This window comes from Taudactylus pleione, unplaced genomic scaffold (assembly GCF_031769625.1).
Source record: "Taudactylus pleione unplaced genomic scaffold, aTauple2 ptg000155l, whole genome shotgun sequence".
NCBI classification, from domain to species: Eukaryota; Metazoa; Chordata; class Amphibia; order Anura; family Myobatrachidae; genus Taudactylus; species Taudactylus pleione.
Window position 1 is genome coordinate 12,538,626 of NW_028284557.1, and position 26,142 is coordinate 12,564,767.

The 26,142-nt window shown below is 43.8% G+C and overlaps 1 protein-coding gene across 2 annotated transcripts in view; it reads left to right on the forward strand.

Moving 5' to 3' along the window:
• Positions 1-516: 516 nt before the first annotated feature.
• The window catches only part of FKBP10 (FKBP prolyl isomerase 10), a 35,040-nt gene continuing 9,414 nt past the window's right edge, over positions 517-26,142 (forward strand). The window contains exons 1-6 of one of the 2 annotated variants that reach the window (XM_088474758.1): positions 517-566; positions 10,115-10,714; positions 22,879-23,024; positions 23,242-23,431; positions 23,804-23,949; positions 25,575-25,764. In XM_088474758.1, the coding sequence (XP_088330884.1) occupies positions 10,521-10,714; positions 22,879-23,024; positions 23,242-23,431; positions 23,804-23,949; positions 25,575-25,764 (866 nt within the window). In that variant the 5' untranslated portion in view covers positions 517-566; positions 10,115-10,520. Of the gene's footprint in view, positions 567-5,809; positions 5,903-10,114; positions 10,715-22,878; positions 23,025-23,241; positions 23,432-23,803; positions 23,950-25,574; positions 25,765-26,142 lie in introns of those variants that run through there. The other variant, XM_088474757.1, reaches the window with a different exon arrangement.

Here is a 26,142-nt window from a genome sequence, read left to right on the forward strand (position 1 = left end):
CTAAAGATAGTTGACTGCATACACGGATCAGTGAGATCTGTGATGCAGGCATCTGTGTAAAATAGAAAAAGAAGGAGGATTTAACCCCCTATTGTACCTCAGCACACTGAATAATACCTGCAACAATATATGAAGACTATATGGTCCATTTTCGTGTGATGCCCTGGGGGGGTTCTGGGCTGGACGTTTTTTGGGGTGCACTGCGCCCCGACGTGAACCCCTTAGTTTTAGGGACTGCAGGTAACAGAGAAGCCGTGACGTGGCCCAGCAGCCTCCCATGTATTTGCAAATGCATGCAACTAATATCTCTGAATTTCTATGACCATATAGTCTTCATATATTGTTGCAGGTATTACTCAGTGTGCTGAGGTACAATAGGGGGTTAAATCCTCCTTCTTTTTCTACTTAGTGTGACCCCTCCCTTTCATGCGCCTGATTAGTACTGCTAGATTGATTGAGCAGCTGCCATTTTTGTTTGTTTGTTATGAGTTGCATGAAGGAGCCAGCATTAGTAGGGCATGCTGGTTCTAGTAGTGCTAGTTGGAGTTCCCAGGGGTGACTCCCAGGTAAGCTGGCTCTCAATTTGGATGCATTTATGTATGTGCCTTTATCATGAGGCCTTACATTTGCCAAAATTATATATGTGCCTTTATCATGAGGCCTTATAATTGGTATATTTTACATTTGGGGTGAGTGTTTGGGCGTAGGGCCCCCGGGACTGGTCTGGCTGGGCCTCCTCAGGGCATCACCACTTAATACACATAGTTGCTTTTCACATCACCTTTTATGTTTGTTTATTATTCATGTATTTTTTCACATATATTTTAACCTCTCATTCCACACTTAATGATTACTCACACACAGCTATACTTTACACTGCACTGTCACTCTTTTTCCATTTTCGTGTGATGCCCTGGGGGGGTTCTGGGCTGGACGTTTTTTGGGGTGCACTGCGCCCCGACGTGAACCCCTTAGTTTTAGGGACTGCTGGTAACAGAGAAGCCGTGACGTGGCCCAGCAGCCTCCCATGTATTTGCAAATGCATGCAACTAATATCTCTGAATTTCTATGACCATATAGTTTTCATATATTGTTGCAGGTATTATTCAGTGTGCTGAGGTACAATAGGGGGTTAAATCCTCCTTCTTTTTCTACTTAGTGTGACCCCTCCCTTTCATGCACCTGATTAGTACTGCTAGATTGATTGAGCAGCTGCCATTTTTGTTTATCTGTGTAAAATAAATGATTCAGAGATGCACGCACAGATCAGTGTAATCTATGTAGCTTGCATCTGAAATAAAAGCAATAAGACACAGATGCATGGATGGATCAGTGAGATCCATTCACACATCTGTGTTAAAATAAAATGAATAAAAGTATATTTTAAAAAAACTGCGTGCCCCCCCTCACCTCAGGATCAACCAGCCCCGGGCTCTGGAGACCAAGTACTGGTTGTGCTATATACAGGGGACAAAATATGTAGGGGTCCACCGTATGAGGCACAACCAGCACCGGGCTTTTCAGAACCAGTCCTGGTTGCCAAAATATGGGGGACCCCTACATATTTTGTCCCCTGTATATAGCACAACCAGTACTTGGGTTGATTTGTGTTGTGTATGAATATATAAATATTGTCTTTTGCAGTAGTACTACAGGTCCCAGCAGGCATCCCCCGCATACTGGCACTTCGAGAACCACAAGTACCAGCAGGCGGGGCACTAAGGGCCTGCTGGTACCTATAGTAACCCTGCAAAAGAAATATTAAAATAAAACAGGCAAACACCGTTTTTTAACATATTTTATTTAGTCGCACCTTCACCTGGGGGGCAGCAGCCTTAAGCTCTATTACATTGGCTGCCGCTCCCCCAGGACTTTTATGGCATGTTCACCTGGAGGGTGACGGCCTTTAAGCTCTTTTTCTTGGCCGTCGCCCATCCAGGGCTTCCGCGGCGTCTTCTATCTTCTGTCTCCGGCAGCTCTTCTCTGCTGCCTCGCTGCCGCCAACTGAGTGCATGGTAACTCGCGCTGGCAGTATTTAAGCCAGCTGAGGAGGCGGGGCGATGACGTCACAAGCCGTGATTGGCTTGCGGTGACCATCTTTGAATTTCAAAAATGGCGGTGAGAACAGCTCATTGGTTGAGAGGCGGAAGGATCGCCTCTTTCAGCCAATGAGCGCTCCGCACCAGGATTTCTGTACTGAAATCCCGGCGGCGGAGCTGTCATTCGGGTAATAGTGTTCTTAGAGAACACTACTAATGTGCGAGGGTCCGGGTATCTAGTTTTTTTTTTTTTGCCAAGACCCTGGATTGTGTGAAGAGGACCTGATCTACACATAGGAGGAGGTGAGTATGGAATTTTTATTACAGGTACTCCCTATTGGATTATCTACTGGAGAAGAGGACAGAATGGCTTCAGGGATACTAGGTGAGTATGTGAGATAGTGTGTATGCATGTGTGTGCATGTATGTTTTAATAAAATTATACTTTTCTATGGTGTGTGTTGTGTTTTTTTAATATTGCTTTTGCTGTGGAACTATGGCCCTCATTCAGAGCCGGACGCTCTGAGCAGAGCGCACGCTCTGAATGAGGGCCGCCCTCCATAAAAATGGAGCGTCCTCCTGGACGCTCGTATAGCTGTGGGTCACCACCCACAGCCTATACGAGCGTGCAGTTTGATGGCCGCGATGGTCGTGACCATCGCGACCATCGAAACTGCGAGCCGGAGCCTGCGGTTGAGGTTTTCAACCGCAAGCCCCGGAGTGATTTTGGCTCCATCAGAGCCAAAATCACTCCCACTGACATCACTAGTGATGTCAGTGGGCCGGCTTCTGACGGGAGGCGTTCCCGTGGGAACGCCCCCGTCAGGGAGGCACGCCCCCGGCACGCCCACCAAAGGGGGCGTGCTGTCAATCAACATCGACGCCCCCTTTGATCAGACACAACGAGCGAAGGACTTTCCTTCGCTCGTCTCGTCTGGCGCATGCGCACGACGGAGCTCCCGCCGTCGTGCGCATGCGCAGAGCACAACATCGACCCACTTGCGAGCGGACAGCCGCTTGCGAGTGGGTCTGAATCAGGGCCTAAAAGTACCAACAAGCCCATAATGCCCCGCATGCTGATACTTATGGTTCTCCAAGTACCAGCATGCAGGGGAGGCTTGTTGGGAATTGTAGTTCCACAGCAAAAGCCAATATTTATATTTTCAAATGCACCACACTTTACATAATCAACCCAGCACCCACCGCCCAGGGGTGCTGGGGATAGCCCCGGGCTATCAGCCTGGGCCTGGGGTGCCCAGAGGAGGGGGACCCCCAAATCCACAGGGATCCTCAGCCTGGGCTGACTGGCGGTCAGGGGTGATGCTGCGGCTGGGGGACCCGGTGAAAGGGCTACCCTGGCTGTGGCATCACCCCCTGCTAGAAGGAGTCCGGTGCTGGTTCTGGGAAATACAGGGGGGCCTTATGCATTTTTTTACCTTGTATTTCCAGAACCAGGACCGGCTCAGAGCCCTACGTCATTTGTCCCCCGTGTTTTGGCAACCAGGACAGGTTCTGAGAAGCCTGGTACTGGTTGTGCTTAATACCGTGGACCCCATACGTTCCCTTTATTTAGCACAACCAGTACTGGGTCTCCAAAGCCCGATACTGGTTGTTTTTTGGGGGGGTGGGGCCACGACATTTTTTTACAGTTTTTTTTTTTAAACACAGTCCTGGTTGTGCTTAAATGCAGGGGACAAATGACATAGGGTTCCCCCGTATTTAAGCACAACCAGCACCGGGCTAGTCAGAACCAGCCCTGGTTGCCAAAATACGGGGGACAAAGGACGTAGGGGTCCCCCGTAAGTTGTGCAACCATTACTGGGCTCTGATCCGGGCCTGGTTCTGGAAATACAGGGGAAAAAAATGAGTAGGGTCCCCTTGTATTCTCCAGGACCAGCACTGGACTATTTCTAATGGGGGCTGATGCCACAGCCAGGGGAGCCCTTTCACTGACCCCCCAGCAGCAGCATCAACCCTGACCGGTAGTCAGTCCAGGCCGGGGTTCCCTGAGGAGGTGGGGACCCCCCCAATAAAGGGGTCCCCATCTTCAGGGCACCCCAGGCCTAGGCTGATAGCAAGGAGCTATCCCCAGCACCCCTGGGTGGTGGGTGCAGGTTGATTGTGTGATGTATTGCATTTGAAAGAATATTTTCTTTTGCAGGTGAACTATAGGTCCCAGCACGCCACCCTGCATGCTGGTACTTGGAAAACCACAAGTACCAGCATGCTGGGCATTAGGGCCCACCTGTAAAAAAAATATTAAAATAACACAACACACTTTAATATTGTAATATTTTATTTTACAGGTCTTCACCTGGGGGACGGCAGTCTTTAAGCTCTTTTACGTGGCCGCCACCACCCCTGGGTTTAGGCCTCTTCGCCTGGTGGGCGCCAACCCACCAGGGCTTCGATGACTTCGCCTGGTGGGCTGCAGCCTGTGTCAGCTCTTTTTCATGGCTGCCTCCCACTAGGATTTCCGGCGTCGCCTGGGGGGCACCAACCCACCAGGGCTTCGGTGTCTTTGCCTAGTGGGCGGCAGCCTGTGTTAGCTCTTTTTCGTGGCTGCCTCTCACTAGGACTTCTGGTGTCTTCGCCTGGTGGGCGACAAACCCGCCAGGGCTTCGGCGTCTTCACCTGGCGTGCGCCAACCCGCCAGGGCTTCGACGTCTTCACCTAGTGGGCAACAGTCTGTGTCAGCTCTTTTTCATGGCTGCCACCCACTAGGACTTATGGCGTCTTCCCCTGGCAGACGCCAACCCACCAGGGCTTCGGTGTCTTTGTCTGGCGAGCACCAACCTGCTAGGGCTTCGGCGTCTTCGCCTGGCGGGCGCCAACCCGCTAGTGCTTCGTCGTCTTCACCTAGTGGGCAGTAGCCTGTGTCAGCTCTTTTTCGGGGCTGCCTTCCACTAGGACTTCTGGTGTTTTTGTCTGGTGGATGCCAACCCACCAGGGCTTCGGCGTATTCGCCTAGTGGGCGGCAGCCTGTGTCAGCTAATTTACTTGGCTGCCACCCACTAGGACTTCGTAACGATTGACAAGGAGGTGGCCGTTCAGGATGCAAGTGGCCATCCTGATTCAGTGCGACCGCTTGCATCTAACGACCGCCTCTGAATGAGGTCCCCAGTCCCTGCCAGCCATTCTACAGAGTACGGCAGCGCCACCCATTTCAAAAACGGCACCTCAGTGCCATTTTTGAAATTCAAAGATGGCCACCGCGAGTCGTGATTGGCTCGCGGCAGCCATCTTTGAAATTTAAAAACTGCGCTGAGGTGCCGTTTTTTAAATGGGTGCCGCTGCCGTACTCGGCAGAATGGCTGGCAGGGACTGGATCCTCTCGGATCCAGGCCCACCGCCGATGCCCGCACCAGACCCTCCACCGCCACTGAGTCCCACCGACACCCGGCCCGTTGCTGACACCCACGACCGACACCGCTGACACCCGTGCCACCGCCATTGCTGATGTCCCCACTGCCACATCTGTGTCCCCGCCGCTGCTACCATTGTTTTTCTCCAGCGCTGCTATCACCCGCAAACAATGGCCATCTTGCTGCACCCAAGTGAAGCTACTATGACTACACCTGCTGCCTACCCTCCAACATGACCTGTTCCATTAGGTACAAAATGCTCTGCTCCTGGACTTCCCACCTAATTAATGATTGCAGTCACCTGTGTTGAACTAGGTAATTGAAGAGGCAGGTGTTTCACCACAGGTGACTGCAATCATAAATTATGAGGGAAGTCCAGGAGCAGAGCATTTTGTACCTAATGGAACGGAGCATGTTGGAGGGTCTGCTGCTGGAGGCTCCTACTGAGGCTGCGCAACAAGTTGAAAAGTCCTATCTCTACAAAGGCGCATTCTTGAGGTAATAGTCTAAAAACTATAACTTTCTAATTTACTTGAACCACAAAAGCACGTACCCTGGCACAATAGCTACCTAATAAAACAAACCCCAAGTCTAAATGCCACCCCTACCCTGAGTTATGCCTTCCCAAATATCCCCCATAGACTATAGCAGAAAAGGGTTCCGAATTGAGAATGTCAGAAAAAAGTGACAGTTGGAGCTTTAGATTACTCTCATGTCCTAGTTTTTTATGTTTTTGCCCTGAAATTTGGCATGCAGCACTGTGCAACAGTTCTACCCTCCCCTACCAAATTTCAACTCGGTACCTCCTGTAGCTTTTGAGGTGTAGCCCCTTAAACACCCTGCCCCCCCCTTCGGAATTCTCTATGGAGAAATCAGTTTTTTTAGATGCAGCCTTAATATAAGAGCACGACTGTGCCCTTATAAGTTATACACAAATGTATATATGTAAATACAGACTAATGGTCATGAATGTATATTTATATTGAATTTAGCACCACCACAGTGTTACTCACAGCCAGGCAGTGTGTTCTTCCCTTGCACCGATCCGACAGACAAACCCTGCCCTTGAGTCTTCTGATCGACACTGCGACCACAAGATTTAAGAACATAACCCATGCCCACCCAGCTGCCCTGCCTGTCCCTCCCAGTGCCCAGAGCCTGGAGTAGAGACTCACGAGATTACGTCATCATCTCGCGAGACACAAAACAGTAGCTGTGCAGCCCCGTGGCGGCTGCACATTCACTGCAGAGAAGGAGGGAAGCATTCAGTATATCCATGCTGGCCAGTGACTCACCCAGACCCCCCCCCGTCCGGCCCACCGCCCGCTGCCCACCCTCAGAGGTATAATAAAAGTGAATTGCAAAATTAAAAATCAAAACAAAAAAACCCACAGTGACTGGAACTGGTGTGCTCCGGCCCCCTGCCATGGGTAAGTAGTACCCTCCCCCCCCTCTAGACACCCCTGTATACAGTATCTGCAATATATCTGTGAAAGACATCAAATATTGTTTGTACATACTGCCAGTTGGACTGAACTATATATTGTTTGTCGGCTGTACGAACGATATATTGTCAAGTGTGTACCCAGCAAAAACATTGTTGTTGCATTTTCTGAAGTTTGATTCTACCACACACAAGTTGCATTAATATGATAAGTGGGAAATGGTTTCTTTAAACATTTCACCTTATCTGGAAACTAAAATAAAACGTAAAGTGGATTTTATAGACTGAGCAAACTTTGTGTTTTTATGGATGTAGTGCCGGATTTAGATGTTTTAGAGTAGTGCGCAAATCCGATGGTTTGCGTACAGTACAACTCCGTTGTTTGAAGATCTGAGCATGTGCAGGATCTGCAGTGTGCATGTGCATATCTCCTTCTGCGAGCTCGCTTACAGTGCCCCGATGTTGCAGCCTGATTGACAGTCTGTAGCCGTTTGTGGGCAAAGCAGAGGCGAATCAGGCAGCGTCTCAGAAAAAGGGGGCATGTCTGGGAATGCTAAAGGGTACTCAGATGACTGTTGTTCACACAGTGATCCAATGCTGCATCTTTGGATGCAGACATCAGATCGTAGAAGCCAGTAGTGGGTGTCTTTTAACACAAGATGCCTCCTGCAACATTAGCATATTATTGCACAGCTGCTGCATACAAAGAGCCTGATTTAGATTTAGAAATAGAGTAAAGGCCCCCATACATCAGCAATCTGAAAACCACAATTGAACAATTTGAAGATTTATAACCCGATGTTAGGATTTCCCAATCTAGCAATCTGCGCCCCATACATTACAGATTTTTTTCAGTGATTTACAGATCAGTTGCAGCAAACACAGATCTGCCAATCTTGAAAGGCCCATCATTTTACTAGTAACGGGCTGCAAATCTACTGATCATGTCCATACACTAGCAATCTACAGCCCCAATCCATCTGTGAAATCCAACATGTTGGACAATCTGATTTAACAATTCCAATCACTTTTTGGTTGCAATCTGCGATCTGTGAAGCCCATACATTGCAGATTTTTATACACAATCGATTGCAAATTGCAGAATTGCCACAATCGATTGCTGATGTATGGGGGCCTTAAGATAAAGCAAGTAATTGTGCACCTGGACAAACCATGTTGCAATGCAAGGGGTGCAAATACTTACCTTTTTTTTGCATGTGGGGTAAATACTGGCTGTTTTTACATGTAACCCACAAATGCTGGAAAGCTTTATTTTTTCACTGCAATTTAGATGTTAGTTTGGACACACCCCTCCCAAATCTAAAGCCACCCATACACGGTGCTATATGCACCTTGCGACGCGACCTGCGATCTGACGGGCGAAATATCGGGTGGCCGACCGCCCGCTGTGCTGGCACCCACCTCCCCCACCCGCATAGCGCTGCATGGGATCGTACATCTGATCCCCAGATCAAGTGAACCTGCAGTAAGATCTGGAGGTGTGATGTACGACCCCACGGGAGCGCGCACTGGCCGATATTATGCCCACACCTGGTACAATATAGCAGCGATATCGTATCAATCCGTCAGATCGGCTGCTATATCGCACCAAGTATGGGCACTTTTAATCTCCCTGCACATTTTACATCTGCCCCACCTGCAGTGCAACTTGGTTTTACCAATATGCACAGTTATACCCCTTTTACACCGGAGCTAAAACCTGGGTTATTGCAGGGTTAACCCGGGCAGCTCCCTGGTGTAAAAGGGGAGAGGGTTGGATCGCCGAGTCGAGTGACCCGGCAATCCAACCCAGGTAAATAGCAGGGTTTAACATGGGCGTAGCCCGTGAAACCCTGCTGTGAGAACAGCGCACTCCGGGTCACGATGACCTGGAGTGCGCTGCAAGCCGGCTGATTGGTCCGGCTTCAGTGGCGCTTGGAGATGACGTCATCTCCAAGCGTCCACTTTCACGCCGGGAAAGCCGGGTCTATGCAGACCCGATTCCGGTGTGAGCGGCACTGACTCGGGAATATCCCGAGTCGGTGCCGGCTAAATTCCGGGTCTGATCCGGATAGGAACTCTGGGCCTGATTCAGACCCGGTCGCAAGCGATGAGCGCTCGCAACCGGGTCAATGGTGGCCCAGAGCGCATGTGCACGACGGAGCCGGCTCCGTCGTGTGCATGCGCGAGACCCAGATAGCGACGGGCAATCCGTCGCTCCGGGTCTCGCACCAAAGGGGGTGTGCTGTCGATGTTGAGTGACAGCACGCCCCCTTTGGTGGGCGGGCCGGGGGGGTGGCTGCCCAGACGGAGGCGTTCCCATGAGAATGCCTACTGTTTGGGGGCAGCCCCACTGACATCACAAGTGATGTCAGTGGGAGAGCTTTCAGCTCTGTTTGAGCCGAAAGCTCTCTGGGGCTTGCGGCCACGAGACCCTACCACAAGGGTCTCGTCGCAAGCCCGATGGTCTTGACCATCGCGACCATCATCCTGGCCGCTCGCATTAGCTGTGGGTTGCCACCCACAGCTATGCGAGTGGCCAGGAGGCCGCTCCATAAAAAAAAAAAAAGACGCCATGATTCAGAGCGAGCGCTCTGTCAGAGCGTCCGGCTCTGAATCAGGGCCTCTGTTCCAACTCCGGGTCAGACCCGGAATTGTGGTGGAAAAGGGCTATTACTTGCTTTATCTTACTCTATTCCCAAATCTGAATCAGGCCCAAAGTCACTGCGGCTGTGCCATAGCATGCAATTCTGAATCAGGCCCATAATGTCAGTACTGAATGCTAATCAATGGAGATTTTATATTAGGGAAATCTATATATAAACTCTGCTGGATACCTATCACACAGTCTTCCCAAGTGTATTGCACATCCTGCTGCTAGCAGCTGTTGGCTCTGTAAAGTTTTATCAAGCAAACACTGTTCTTTCTGTTTAAATTAACTAGATTCACTGACCACCCACACCATTTACTTGTCCTCAGGGTTCCAAATAGCATATATGTGTGATTGCACTCAACACCCTTGGTTTAATTAAAATAACTGTAAGAGCACTAATTAGCCTTTTACAGAAATCTCCTGTTTTAGGCTGTTAGTACTTAGCAACAACTGATAAAATGATGCAGAAACTGCAGATCTACATAATTTTATGGAAAAAAAATGCTTAATAAATAGGCACCTAGATCTTTTTTAGCCACTATGCAAGGAAATGTGGAAACTGCCATCAAGTAATGAATACTGTTTTGACTGTCTTTTTTTTATTATTTTATAGGGCTGCACTAGGACCCAGTAACTTCAGCTCATCCGGCTTTTGGATAAGTCCAACCTTTTCCTCCTCGCAATCTCTTTAGTTACCTAAATATAGTCCTTTTTTTTTTTTTTTGTAGTAGATCCATTTACAAAAAATAGAAAGGGAAAAAGTTTGTTCTGAATTTAAAGTTTAAGGGCCAGACTTTAGAGAAGAATCCGATTTCTTTTCATTCCCTCTTTGTGGAAAAGTCACAGTCTCCTCCCCTTCTGAGATATCCTCAGCCAGCTAAAAAGTCAGCCTGAAGCCCCCCTTTCCACGTTAACAAAAATTCCTTTATAACCAGAGACTTGTCAGTCAATGAAAGAGCACAGGAGAGGAAGTAGAAATCTCAGTGAAGCTGCAGTGAAACAGTTGTACTCCTGCAAATATGATTTTTAATAGTCTTGTAGTTTGGTTACAATTTTTAATTCTCTGTGTATCCTCTGATTCCGGACCCTTGGAAGATGTAATCATAGACAGATATGATATCCCAAAAACCTGCCCCAGAGAAGTACAAATGGGAGATTTTGTAAGATATCATTACAATGGGACACTAAAGGATGGACAAAAGTTTGATGCCAGGTATTATGCTCTTTTTTTATTCTTTCTAGACTTCTATTTACTACAGTTTTACAAAAATATTCTTTGTACATGTGCGATATAAACTTTTAAATGCATTAAGGGATAATAGTATAAATTCACTTTTACATTTAAATGTATCAGGCACATTGCACTACTACAATAATTGCTAGTACTTGGGCCGAGGAGAGGTGGGAAAGCACTTTAAAGGTGGTGGATATATGGATCAGTCACCCAATTGAGAGGGTACCAGCATTCTACTAATCTATGATTAAAATGTAAAATACCTACATATAACTGATGTGTTTAGAGGAAGGGTGGAATTTGGGTGGGGTAAGGTTTGTGTGCCCCATTTAATTATATTTAATGACCTTAACAAGACAAGGCAGGCAGTATTTTTTTTCTGTGTGCATCAAATAGAATTTCCTTTTATAGACTAGTTCTTGTATTGTCTTACTATATCATGTTTTATTATTTTTTTCTACAAATTTGTAATAAAATATCCTTTGTGTGTTTACTGGAAATAATGTTATTTATAAGTGTAAGGGAAACTGAACGTTGAGTGATAGAGAAATTAGGAGGCTTTTTGTATACTCTATTTTTACTTTTTATTTAGATTATACTGTGTTTTTTAATGCAGGGATGTTTCCTCCTGTTTCTGTGTATGTCTATTATTTGTATTACTCTCATTTCTGTACAGCTCTAAAAAATATGCTGTTGCATTATAAAACATGAATAAAAATAGTACAGGAAACTACATGTTATGTATAATCTTGTTCAGTGACATTCTAATCAATTGACATTGAAGTTGGTATACTTTTTATAAAGCATGCTAGAATGCCTTTGTTCCTGATTTTGTAGCACACCCCTCAGCCTACCTCCACAGCCTGCTATAATGGCTTGATTCAGTAGCTGTGCGCATAATAAATGGCTGTAACACTGTAAGACTGTGCAGCTGGCTATAAGGAAGGCGTGCATGTGTATTGGGTGGGAGTCAGGACCTCTATTTGTAGACGTGGCTGGGCCAAGCTTTGCCTGCAGCACAGGATGACTAAAGATGTCCTGTTTCAAGAGTTTTTCTGCCCTACGAAATAAACTTCTCCAAACTACGGAGTTGTTTTGTGCTTGTTTAAACTAAATAATTGTAATAAAATCCTATTGTTTTTCTTGCTCTAAAATGATGAAGTGTTGTACATTTTCTTCTAGACTCTGTGCCAATGTAGGTACATGCAAAATATTTATCAGTAGTTAATTATATAGTGCACACATTATTGTATTTGTGGCTACAGCATGTATATATGACCTAACCAAATCAACCTAGACGTGTCTTATTTATGAACATTTGGGTGCATGTAGTGTTAAGAATGTAACAAACTGAAAGATTCTTCTAGGAATGTTTTACGTTCTTGATTAGACAGAAGTAAAGTTGTGGTGACCTTTCTCATGAATCATAACTTATAGTTTTTTAGTTGCCTGCATTTAAAATATATATATATATATTTTAAATGCAGGCATTTTATATTTTTCCATATTTTGTGTACTAAGTGTGTGGCCTACAGACGGTATTGCCAAATATAGAGGCTACCAGCTCTCTGCAGTGCCAATAAGTATTCTTGTGGGATATATATATATATATATATAAGAGCTGGTAGCCTCTATATTTGGCAATACCGTCTGTAGGCCACACACTTAGTACACAAAATATGGAAAAATTAAGCTGTAAATAGTATTCCCATTAATTTTTATTTTTTTAAGTGAATGCAGACATTACCCTGCTCCCTGCAAAAGTATTACGTGCAGTTGGGGGTTATTTGAATTATTATTCAATCTACCATAGGTTTTTATACCTAAATGACGAAAGTGCACCTGGAAGATGAGAGGGATAAGTAACTGTTATTGCTCTGGATATTTTTCTGACAAAGCAATGTTGAACTGATGCTGATAATTGTTATGTTAATAAACATAATATTTTAGACATTATTATCCTATATATAATATAGCACCATTAGGGACCTGCAGTGCCTTACAACGTCCAGAAACCGTATGAACAAAACCAAGGAAAAAGTGACTTAAAGTGCAGAACTTTGCATGGTTTATAACGGTTGCTGCATCAGCAGCCCTAATACTCAGATAAGCAGTAGGGCAGGAGATCCCAAGGCTTTGGTGATGTTTTAGATAGTGGGGAGGAAATTATGTTAAAGCGAGGGAAGGCGAAGCACATGTGGGAGGAGGGCCCTGCTCGTGAGAGCTTGCAGTCTAAAGGGGATGGGCAGACACAGGGGTGACACAGATCCATAATATTTTAATACATATGGACCAGTTGTCTTTATTGTACAAAAAATAAAAATAAAAAATTTAGTCTGTCTAGGGAAACCATGACATAAATGCGTCCTTTTCAAAAAAAAGAATGAGGACTACAGCGCAGTAACAGGGCGTCAATGCACCCTGTGCTGGTCCAACCCCCTAAACATGTGACATCACGCCTAGGGAGGCGCTGCCACTATGAAGTAGAGCACTGCCCAGAGCATCATTAGGACCTTCTGGGCAGCTTCACAGGCTGCAGGGTGTCTGCCTGGATTATCCCATGGACGCTTCGGGTGGCTGTGCAGTAGCGCTACTGGCCTGCAAGCAATATGCAGGTGTCGGGGAGGGGAGACAGCAATGTTGCCAACCCCAGGGCCCTGTGTCATGTGTGACAGCATGCCCCTAGTTATGGCCCTGTGAGGATATCCCTTGTGGATTCCCCCCCCCTTTTTCTTTTCTTTTTTTCAAGTCCCTAACCATCCACATGGTGGACTCCGTTGGAATGTCCATGCATTTGCTAGAGCCCTGGGTTGACACCAAGTACTCACATTTTATTCTCTTTTTTTTTTTTTTTGTCTCTATAGGAAAATAGCAAACCACTTTAAAAAAATTATACAAAAAAACCTCCAAGATTCATATGCAATAGGTTACGATTTGTTGGTCCTGGCATTTTGGTGAGAGGGCCACTAGATTTAAAGCTGCAATTTTGTTCAAAGCAAAACCTGGTTGTCTTTGCCTTAAAAACGAATTGCCGCCTTAAATCTAGCAGATCTCTCCCTGAAATGACACCAGAACCAGCAAATTACAATCTATTCAATATGGGCCCAAGTCTAAATCCATCTTTATTTTTTTGTAGTGTAATTAAGGGGTACAAGGCATTGGCACTGATATATATATATATATATATATTTATTTATTTGTCTAATTTTTATTTCTTTTAACTAGAGATGAGCAGTTTAGTTTTGGATCGGAACTTCCTGCCAAGTACGGATCTCAGAACAAGTTAAAACGCCATCTTTTGCGGACTTCTCAGCACAGATGTCCAAGAAAGATGATGTTTCACCTTGTTCTGAGAACTGAACTTGGCGGGAAGATCTGAGCCAAAACCGAATTGCTCATCTCTAGTTACAACTAGTTACAGAATCGGGAAGACATCGGTTAAATCATTTCACAAATGAATAATCTAAATATCTGCACACTTATCCAGAGTGTTAAAGCTCCAAGATTTGCCCGCACTGCTCCCCACCTCTGGAACTCTCACCCACTCCTCATCAGACTCTCCACCTCTTTGCAATCCTTCAAATGGGCTCTCAAGACCCACTACTTCATCAAAGCTTTCCAGCTATCATTCTAACTCCCTGATACATGCTCCTTCCTCCCCATCTACCCCATCTGTGTCACCCCTGTTTGTCTTCTCCTCCCTTTTTAGAATGTAAGCTCTTACGAGCAAAGCCCTCTACCCTCTTGTGCTTCTCCCTACTTTAGTTTCATCTACTTACTCACCACTAACACTTGGTTGCTTATGCTCTGTTGCTTATCTGGGTGTTATGGTCGCTAATGTAGCAAGATATATTAACCATGTCCTGGTCCTGTAGTGTATTGTTCTGTAAGCCGCTTGTCTACAACTTGTTTATGTACTTTGTAAGGCGGTGGGGAACATTTGTGGCGCCATATAAATGATGATAGTATTATTAATAATACTATAAATCTTGTATCAGCATGTAACTTTGGGGCCTATTCATCATAACTAAAAATTCTCTGGAGGTAATTAGGTTTAGAACTCGAATGGAGCTCTACCTAATTGCCAGATAAATTCATCATTCCTCCTCGCCATAAGTTTCTATTCCGAAAAGCTGTCATTTTTGCGATAGATACTTTTCCCTATTCCCCGAAAAGCTGTCATCTACTCTAACTTACTGAAGCTGTAATCAGTGTTGCGCATGTCCTGTTACATCCGTAAAAGCAGCGCATGCGCCGCACTGCCTACAGCTGTGGTAATTCTGTCCCCCCTCCCCACTCCGCTCACCTACCCCCTATCCCCCACTTACCTGGCAGATGCAGCCACCTCAGGCTCCGTCTGCTGTGCTGACACTATGTTCTCCCGGCAGAATATTTTTTTTTCTTCTAAACTTTGTGTTCTGCCAGGAGAGCACAGTGTCAGCACAGCAGACGGAGGCTGTGAAGCGACCAGAGTGATGGAGGGAGCCAGCGGAGGACTTGCCCAGTTGACAGCAGGTAAGGGTAACCTACTATACGCCACCTGAGAGTGGCGTATAGTAACACCATCAAATTCCGAAAAGACAATTTTCGGAATTTGATGAATAACCTAATTTCCATGTCTCCTGTTTAAGTCCGCCTGCGTTAATTTCCACACTCCCCATACATTAGTATGGGGAGTGTGGAAATTAACGCAGGTGGACTTAACCAGGAGATATCAGTGATTCTAAAATAACGGTAATTAAGGAAATTGTTCTTTAAAAACATTATTTTAGTGCTGATGAATAGGCCCCTTTTGTGAGTTCCAGCACCTTTTTTCTAAAAAAAAACAAAAAAAAACGCACGGTCTAAATTTATGTACAAAGTATTTGATAGAGCTATGTTGCAATGACCAGTATACTATGGGCGGTATGCATGACACATCACAGTTTGCATATGATGCCTGCCTGCATTAATTACGTCGGTATGCATGTACAAGTAAGAGCTGTCCTTTGCGAGTGAGGAACTTTCGGGTCTATGACAAAGCCGTGCACGCTGCATGGGGGTGCTGGGAGGGATCCATCCAGGGGAGGAGCCGCAAATAGAAGCCCATAGGCTTGTAGTCAAATCCACAGAAAATTGAATTTTTGGGGGTTTGACCGCATTTCTGACATTGGTGCATCCCACCCAGTGTGTTTCAGATAGTCCAATTAGGCAATTTTAGATCAAACTGACTCCAAATAGCAGAATGAATGGACCCAAAACGTTCACAATCTATATCTGCTGGGGAGCAATCAGATGACAATAGAGATGGGGTTGGATGATGATTGTGGTCACCATCTGACTGTATTAATTGTCCCCTCTTGGCTTGCATGCATCTGTATAACGTTGAACACCAAGTTTTGTCACTGTGTATAAACTTTTAACATCTACATTTGTGAATCTGTTTAGCGTTCCTTTTAGCCAATGGTGGCAGTGGGATCGGTGACACAGTGCAGCAAGCAGCCCCTCTGTGGCCAAATAGGGCTGAGAGGTGCATGGCCTCTGCAACACCCCCCTCCCCTGGTTTCATCACTCTGGGGCGTGCCTAGCACTCCCAAAGATGCTGAGCTGCCCCCCCCAGAGACTATCCGTGCACTGTCGGCTCTACTTCAGTGGCCAGGTGCTACACTGTGATGTTAGTATGCAGCGCCTCGCTCCCTGCTACTTAGGAGAAGCCGGCATTTTGGTGTCATCCCCTTGGAGGGTGACACCTGGTGCGGTCCGCATCCCCCTAGTGATGCCACTGCTTTTAACGTACAGACTATTAGTGATTGTTGCTAAAAGCTTCAAATTTGTGTGTGTGTGTGTGTGTGTGAGAAGAGGAGCTATAACCAAATCATTTTTTAATGGAATGTGGTTTAAAAAGGTATTTTGACAAATTTTCATAAGAATACTAATTTACCTCAAGCATATATGAAGAACATATTCCTATAGAACCTCAATTTGTGATCTTAGATCTCTACAGACAAATGTGATACTATATAAGCTGCTCCTGTATTCCTCTGTTATTTTGAACACTTGATCAGTGGCATAGCTGGCCTCCGGAGTGCCCTGTGTCAGCCCCACTCTCTAAGTGCATGATGTTGCGCAAAGGGGTCGTGGGACAATGACAGTGCCAGCCACAGAGCCTTGCACGGAGGCACCAGTCGTACACCCCTATGACCCTTCACTTGATAGTAATTCTTAAATGCTGATTCTAAAGGAGATGTCACAATCTTTATTATTGGGTTTTCCACTCACTACGAGTAGGTGAATTTCGTTGGTAGTCTAGGATGCCTGTATTTGGGACAGTCTAAAAGATCTCTTATGAGCCCCTTAATATGCTGAAACTCTTGTTTCCGCATGTTTTTTGTAACTGGCCCATTCATTTTTGGGAGCCTAATATTCATCAAAATTTCGAAATAAGTTTTTAGAATACGCCTGTTCGAACCAATGCTATGGGACAGAGCGCTGGCTTGCTCCCTCGGTCGCCCTTCCCCCACACAGCTGTCCCTGTGGCTGTATCGACATAGAAAGTAACACTGCTACTTCAGTAGCAGTGTTAGGGATTGAAGGAACTGCTGTTATTCGAAACAGCTGTCCCTGCACTGATACAACACTGAGTGGCTTCGGTAGTTGGGTATCCACCCTCACATTCGCCAATAAGTCCCTGATAGTGAATAGGCCCCTAAATGAGTGACAACATTCCCTGGTGCCTCCCATATGAATCACTGGACAACGGGCTCCTCCATAACAGTGATATGGGGCCATATATGAGTGAAAAAATTCTCCGACGCCGACCGGCATCCAAAAACAAACCATCGATGACTGGCAATCCATCAGGGAATCAGAAAAATTCAACTTGTTAAAAATTCATGACTCGCCGATTCAGACTGATTTCAGGTTGGAATCAGAGAATTGAGATTAGCCAACATGTTAGATTTCTCCGACCCCAGTAGAACAGGGAATTGGGGAAATCCATCGCAGGTGTATGGGCCCCATTCAGAGCTGAGGATGCAGCCTTCATCTCTCCCTTGCTAAGGTAAGAAGCAACAGAGATGGGGGCACTACTTACCATATTGGGCACCCCCATAGCTTGCACTGGATCTGTCTAGAAGTAAATTGAACTATAATGTGCAATCTTCAAAGTGTGTGGGACAGATTTAAAATTAGGAGAGAGGCATAATCTAAATAATTTTTCCTGCATGCAAAAAAAACCCAAAAAACGACATTTGCTTTGTTCAGGTGCAAATTTGTAACCTTTTGATGAATTTGTTTCTAATTTTAAATGCGGCCTGAAATCATACTTGTCTACTCTCCTATTCCAGGAGTGTAGACCAGCCTGCTGCATCAATAATGCAATCCGCTAGTAATCGCGTCATTGTGATCATACCTACCACCGCAAAATGCAGAGACATTAGATACTGATAATAGGACTAATTCGGAGGTGAACGCAAATCTTGTTGCAACAGCAATTCCGTACACAGCGGACTTACGGAGATATGTTAATGACTCAGCCATTGTCTTGTGCACAGAGATGCCCACCTCCACTATCTCACATTCGCAGCTTATGTACAAAATAGGAAACACTGATTGCACATGGAACCTCTGTCCAAAAAAAACCCACATGCTTGCGTACCCAGTGCCTAGTACTATTATGGTATTTATTACTGAATTTGTTGATCGGTAAATCCACAATGATATATCACTTGAGGACATATTTTCAATATTCATCTTTCTTTAACTTGACCATTTTACAGTCTTGGATCAGGAGCGTCCCACCTAAATTTGGACAGTTGGGTAAAGGCTCCCATACGTCAGTGATTGGGCCAATTCCCTGATTCCCAGGCGCCTAGGTCGGGGCATTGGTGAATCCATGTTGGTTTTCCCTGATTTGCAGATCACAATCAAAATCTAATCGTGACCAGCAAATTTAGGATTTTTAACATGAAGAATTTCAGAGATCCCCGTGGATATTTATCCCCCAACCACCGCTTTATTATGGGCCTATCAGATTCAGGTGACTATCTGAAATGTAGATGCTCTGTAGCGTCTTTTTTTGCATTATATGTGGGATTGTCCCTTTTTATTAAATGCTTTTGGCGCTTTATTTACAACTATATGTACACTCATCTGGTGGAATATGTTACCCTCACCCCTGAATGAGTGGTCTTGGGTATACTCTACCCCATTTTACGAATCACTCCTGGATGTCAGAAACTTTTATTGATAGTCTTTACTTCATCTTCTGAATGGATTGGATTGAGGCTTCTCTTCATAAGGAATATATAGTGTGGACAAATTTTTCACTACCTGGGAGAGTCTTTCTTCCCTACCTCCAATAATCAGGCGCCAACTTTATTTCTGCTTCAAAAATACTACATGGTACGAAACTAGGCTATGTATGGATGACCCTCTAATCATCCTAGTTACTAACCTAACAGCTAGCCTATAGGTTACTTCTTTGGGGCCTCCTTTATCAAGGAGTTTTATAATACGCAACCAGTATAAAAACTTTTTTTTTTTTTTAATGCGTATGATAAAGGTGCTCCAGCCAATCAGCTCCAAACTGTCATCGGTTTGAAAAATAACAGTTGGTAAATGAGGCTTTGTTTTATTTTTTTTTGCACTATCCAGTTCTATTGCCTTATTTGTTTATTCTATTGTGTGTAATGTCCTACCAACTTTTCATTACGTGCACCCAGAGCTAGATTACAGATAAGGCAGTACAGACGGGCACCTAAGGCCTGGTGATGCGAGGGGGCTGGCGCCCACCTGCATCCATAGAGAGATTGGCATTAGCACTGCTGTTTGCACTCAAGGCACTGCATTGAGTAATCTATATTACATGTTGGGTGACACTGCCACGGAAACCGGCCTGTTGCACAACTTATCTGACCTGTAAGACTCTGTACCTGGAAGTAGCAGAGTCAGAATACACTGCCGTCCCTGGCTGCCAGTGGCTGCCCCTCTTTCCCTCTTGACGTCAGGCAGGGTGATATGTCTGCTGGTAGAGAGAAGCAGAAAGCGAATCAATGTAATGGCCAGACCATTTTGCACTGGGCTGCTGGCAGCCTCCGCCTCCATTTTGAGGCCTGCACAAGCCTACCTGCTGGGCTTGCTCCAGTTGTCTTCTGTGAGCTGTCAAAGGAGGAGACCCTTGAGTGTAAGGTGACTGTTGGGCCCTCCATACACACGTTCCACAAATGCCAGGCTATGCTGGAACTTCTAGTTCCACAACAAAGTAGAAGTCACAGGCTCCTACTCTATTGTAGAAAAAAGTCCCAGCACGCATGACAACTGTAGAAAACTATCTAGCCTGGCATTGCTGTACGTGGGATTGTATAGGGATGGTGTCGGCAGCTGCATAAGCATTTAGCTGCTATTTCCACATAGCTTATGGATCTGTCTCTAGTGTATCCTCATAGGATGGTGGCACCTAGTGTGTGTAGATATTAATTCAATAAATGTAGAGTGGTTGACTGTGCTATTTACTGTTCTCTTTTGTTTAGCATCCTTGGGGGTTTAAATTTTCCTCTTTTGGTGACTGGAAGCAGCAGTTGACTGGTATTAACAAATTGTCACTTTGCTCATTGAAGAGGTTTAGCGCTTGATTTATTTATTTTTTTTCTCAATATAATATGTTGAACAAACGCCACTTTCACCCACCCATCCCCCTGCTCCTGAAATTGCTCCTTTGTATGAGTGTTGCCTGAATACAGCCACTTGCTGTTTACTTAATACAAACACACTGTGTTGATAAATGCACAGTGGAGTGAGTGGGAAGGTGCAATTGGGGTGATCTCTTCCCCCACCCCATTCTACCCTGTTGACTCATGGTATGGGCCCATGTGTACACTACATCCTGTTGGAAGGGGAGTACTCCACGCTGTCTCCCTACTGTTTATATGCCATGTACTGCCGGAGACGCGTCAATTACGCAACCTCTGACCCGGATCCCAAGCGACGCTGCATGTCTTCCCTGTTCTCCTTAGGAAGAAGACATGCTACTGAGCGTCTTGCTGTACCGGAGACTGTGCCACATATATCGGAGACTGTGCCACACAGTGCAGGCAGCACAAACCCCACTGTTCACCAGTGATTACTGTTAATAGGCCACTGCCACCATGTACAGGTGTGTGCTACTCAATCTATGCACACCACCTGCATTAGCCCTAAAGCTCTTGGCTGGATCTGTCTCTTACTGCTGTATCTGCATTAACCCTGTGTTACCCTGCATCCTGTTATCTGCTGGTTAATAAACCAATAAGCCTGGGTAAGTTATCTGCTATGTGGACTGACCTCCATTGCACACCGCTGACACCTAGCAACACAAATTCTGTCAATAAGTCCTACCAGTGATTCTGTGTGTTCTGCTCTGGAAAGCTTATTAATTATACTACAGTACAAATAAGAGTCACTGTAGAAGCTTGTGGAGTCGTAGATTTTTTTCTTATTATATTTCAAACCCTATTCTTATTAAAAACTTGAAATTCTGGACACCGTTACCCCTCTCTTCCAAAGTGATTATATCATGTATTGATATGAGATATATAAATAGCCTGGGATCCTTACATTGTGAAGAATAGAAAGGGAACATGGAGATAATGACGAAAGAATGCAAGACCTAGGAGTGGTGAGCATGTAAGAACCTGGCTATAATGTACAGCTCTACATCACCAGAGCATGTTCAGGCCTGTAATACCCTACATGTAATATATCTAGAGGGGATTACAATATGATAACCTCCTGTGTGACCTCTAACTTAACCTATCCTCTAGGGATAACCACACAAGCCACAGAATTTTCAGGCAATGGAAATTTGTGAAAATGCTAATGAACATGTACAGACTGGTCTGTCATCAGCTGATGGAAGCAACTGATACTACACCGTGAAGACCATAGTCTGAGGGGTGGTGCCATCTGAGGCCCCCTTGATTGGGTAGCGAAAATCTCATTTCTTGTCAGGATGGTGGTATAAGTTAATAAGTGTGAGGTGATGTGTGAAGTTAAGAAAATGTGAATTTATATTATGTGACAATATATAATGTGTGTGTGTATGTATGTGTGTGTGTGTGTATATATATATATATATAATATATATATATATATATATATTTTACTCTGTGTATATTATATACATTTTTAGATATAATTTATATTTCATGATGTTGCAATCTGTTTTAATAAAACAAAACCATAGTCTGAGGGATAATTACCTGATTTATTTCACTGCAGTCTCTAAATCTGTGTTATATGCTTCTATATATTACGGAGCTGATCCAGAGATATTTGACACTAGGGGGTAAATTTACTAAAGTGAGAGTTTTAAGGAGTGGAGATGTTGCCCATAGTAACCACTCATATTCTAGCTATTATCTTATAGAAGGTGATGGTTAAATGTTAAGTAGAATTGGATTGGTTGCTATTGGCAACATATCCACTTCTAAAAACTCTCACTTTAGTAAATATGCTGCCAGCTTCAACACCTAGAGGTATATCTGAATGTAACACAGGACAACTCATTTACTAACCATGCTTGCTTGCTTTTTTGGGATGTCTGTGAGAATATCAAATTTTGGGGAGTCCTCCAGTGAGAGTAAGCCACCCTCCCTTATCCTGCTGCTTTTTCTTGTAAAGTGGGCACGGTCTTGATAACACCATTCATGCCATCAGGCCCTTTGCTGAGGCCGGACGTAATTTGCATAATCTGGCAGCATGAGCAAACCGCGTTATTGCACAGAAGGGGGCGGATTCATGATGAACCGATTTGTGTCATCAAGACCTTAATTGCTTCACAAGAACATGTCACTTGCACTTCTTTTCTGCAAACTCCCATAGGGAAGGTGCAACACATAGGCAAATCTGTATTCTATCAATGCAGTTACACTAACCATACTAGCCAATCAGACATTTTCTTTCATTGTCTAACTTGCACTAGGTAAGTAAAAGCTATTTGTTGCTTGGTACTGTATCTGTAGTTCAATGCAAATCTTACACCTAAATGTACTTGTGTCTCTTATAATGTGTGGCTCACAGATAAATTATTATTTTTCTTGTTGTACACAAGCATCCATTCATTATTACTTACAGTATGTTCTCTTGCAAATAAATATTAACTAATTCTAGTGTTCCTGTTCTTGCAGTTATGACCGAGGGATTGCTGTTGCAGGATATGTTGGTGTGGGCCGTCTTATCACTGGTTTGGACAGAGGAATTCTGGGCATGTGTGTGAACGAGAGAAGAAAACTAATTGTTCCCCCACACCTGGGTTATGGAAGCATAGGAGTGCGTAAGTACCATCTATGGTAATCTGCAATGCAATTTTTCTCATTGCACCTATTTCCTATAGCTCACAGGTATTTAGCTTTTGTAACGATCGTATATATTGTATATGATTTTATTACAAATATATTTTATTCAACTTTTTATAGCACATTGTATATTCACGTGAACCTTTCCAAACAAGATTTTCATAGATCCCCTGACCTTCATTGTCTCCTTTCCAGCTGGGATGATCCCTGCAGATGCTACTCTGTACTTTGACATCATATTGGTAGACGTTTGGAACAAGAAAGATGAAGTGCAAATCACAACACTAGAAAAACCCAACCAATGTAACAGGACTGTTGCGGACTCTGACTTTGTCAGATATCATTATAATGGCACTCTCTTGGATGGAACATACTTTGACTCAAGGTAAAAGCCAATTTGATAGCCTCCACCTTTTATAATTACATTCACCACTTTTTATCCGTGACGTTATATATAAAGACTACATAAGCTGTTATAAATTTATGGGTCATCAGTACTCAAATGATGATATAGAACTCTCTTCGCTTGTAAGTAGAAGTTTGATGGCCTTTTGAATATCCATTAGTTTATTATATTATCTTGTGTAGGGGTCTGCATTCATTATTTCCATAATCAGTACAGCATAGTTTGTTTGTTTTTTTTCATCCTGATGTATACAGAAATTGATCTATGGCAATACATCTAAAAAAATGTTAAATCTCCTCTCTCCATAACTGAGTAAAGCCGTTAAATGTATTCTATTACCTTTCTCTACAGCTATAGTCGTTCTAGCACATATGATACGTACGTGGGTTCCGGATGGCTCATTAAAGGCATGGATCAAGGTCTAGTGGGCATGTGTGCTGGAGAGTTGAGGAAAATCATTGTTCCACCATTTTTGGGCTACGGAGAAAAGGGATATGGTAAGTCTTCTAAATGTTCATATTTATAATTTATTCATTAAAGAGTTGGATAAGAGAGAAATATTAAGTGTCTTATTATTCAATTTTGGCAATTACTTTCTATTATCCTTTATTTAGTGCCAACATGTTGTGCATTACTATACAATCAGAAAATTCTCTTGAGGCCAATCAGTTCCTACATCAGTGGAGTTTGTAATCTAGTTCCTGTATAAATGGCATACAGTATGTCGATACTAGGGCCAACTTCGCCATTTAACCCACCGGTCTGTTTAGACTGTAGAAGGAAACTGGAGCGTCTGTTAAAATAGAAAGAAAAAACATAAAAACACACATTGGAGAAGATTTAAACTCCAGAAAGATAGCACATTGTTTGAAATGCTTCTAAAACAGTGGAGCAGCAATGTGTTACTGTGCTGTTATTTTGCCCCAAAGGATACATAGTACTAGTTTATCTGCCACAATGCATAATATGAGACAGATACAATTAAAATACAAAACTAATGCAAAATAGAGGATAAACTCATCCTGAAGCAAAGACTCCTCTAATGCATCATGTAGCCAAACTGTCCAATGAATGGTTCAAATTCCACTGCTTGTATGTAAAATTATCAGCTTTCTATTCTGTAATGCCGAGAAAAGGTCAGGTGACCTGAAGCATTATAAATACTAGTAGCTAATCTTTATTAACTGATTAAAAACAAATTGTGTATATTTGTATCAGTGTGAACCTATCTGATTCCTTGATAACTGATGAAGTTGAGAAAATATGGGGCTATTCCAAAGCTGTCACACTAGTGAGTTCACCTACCGACTATACATTGCATTACTATTGCTTGCCAAACTACAGTACAAATAGTTGTCACAATGGGAGTGATTCTATAGAAAGTCACTTGGGGCAAATCCATGAAAATAGAGCTTAAAAGTTAACAGGTACAAAATGTTATCATTCTGAATCGGTTGAAATTCTCTATTTTGCTAGTAGGGGAAGCTATCAGTGTTCACTGAATGAAAATAATGTTATAGACAGGCTTTCATTCATTTGCATATAAAGCAATTTCAGGGTTAATATAATGGAAATATTGCAATTTAACAGCCATAAATAATTATCTCTCTCCTTGATATGGTTAATTTAAAATGTACAACAGTAAAGGTGGTTCTGTTACCGGTGGAATTGCCCTTGGACCAAATATGCAGTTAGAAAGCTTTACCTTGGCATATTTTAAAAATGCACACCATTTATAAGTCATTTTTCTTCTATAAATAAAAAAATGTATGCTAATGAAGCAAAATGAGTGGTTTTAGAAATATTTTTTTAACAAAATGACAGCATACATTCTTGGTAAAAAATAAACTATGCTAGAATTGATCTTGTATACTGATACTCCCACTAAGTAGTCTTTGAAGTATGTTAAATGCACCCCCCCCCTCCCTCCCTTTTTATAAAACCTTTTTAGAAAATAACCCTAAAGATTTGGCCATGAGAGAAGAATGCGGTAAAAGTTAATTGGTTGACCTGGTTAGATAATATAGATCTGGAATGATGCTAGAAATTTGGAAGATTAATGTTGAAATAGTTTTTCAACTAGCACATGAGAAATTGTTGCCTATTTTGGTCCCCTTTCTAGGAACGATCATACCACCACATTCCTCCTTGGTGTTCAGTGTTCTTCTGATGGATTTCCACAACCCCAAAGATGGGATTACTGTACAGAATCAAGTTATCCCCCAGCTATGTAAACGCAAGGCTGTTACAGGAGACTATGTTCGTTACCACTACAATGGCACCTTACTGAATGGAGTGTTATTTGATTCAAGGTAAAAATGTAATCTGCTATCACAATAATTCTTGTAAACTTGACTTTCCTACACACTTTCTTGCCACACACAACCTTTTGGACCTCCTTCAGTTAGGCTTTTTATTCCCAACCCTCCGCAGAGACTGCCCAGACTAAGGACAGTGATTTGATCACTGCTAAACCAAAAAAGGCCATTACTTGTTTCTAAATATTCTGGACCTCTCTGCTGCATGTGACCCTGTTAAGAACTTGCTTCTCATAGAAATTCTGCATTCACTAAGTCACAGGTTCTCAAACTCTGTCCTCAGGACCCTAAACGGTGCATGTTTTCCAGGTCTCCTCACAGAATCACAAGTGAAATAATTAGCACCACCTGTGGATCTTTTAAAATGTCTGT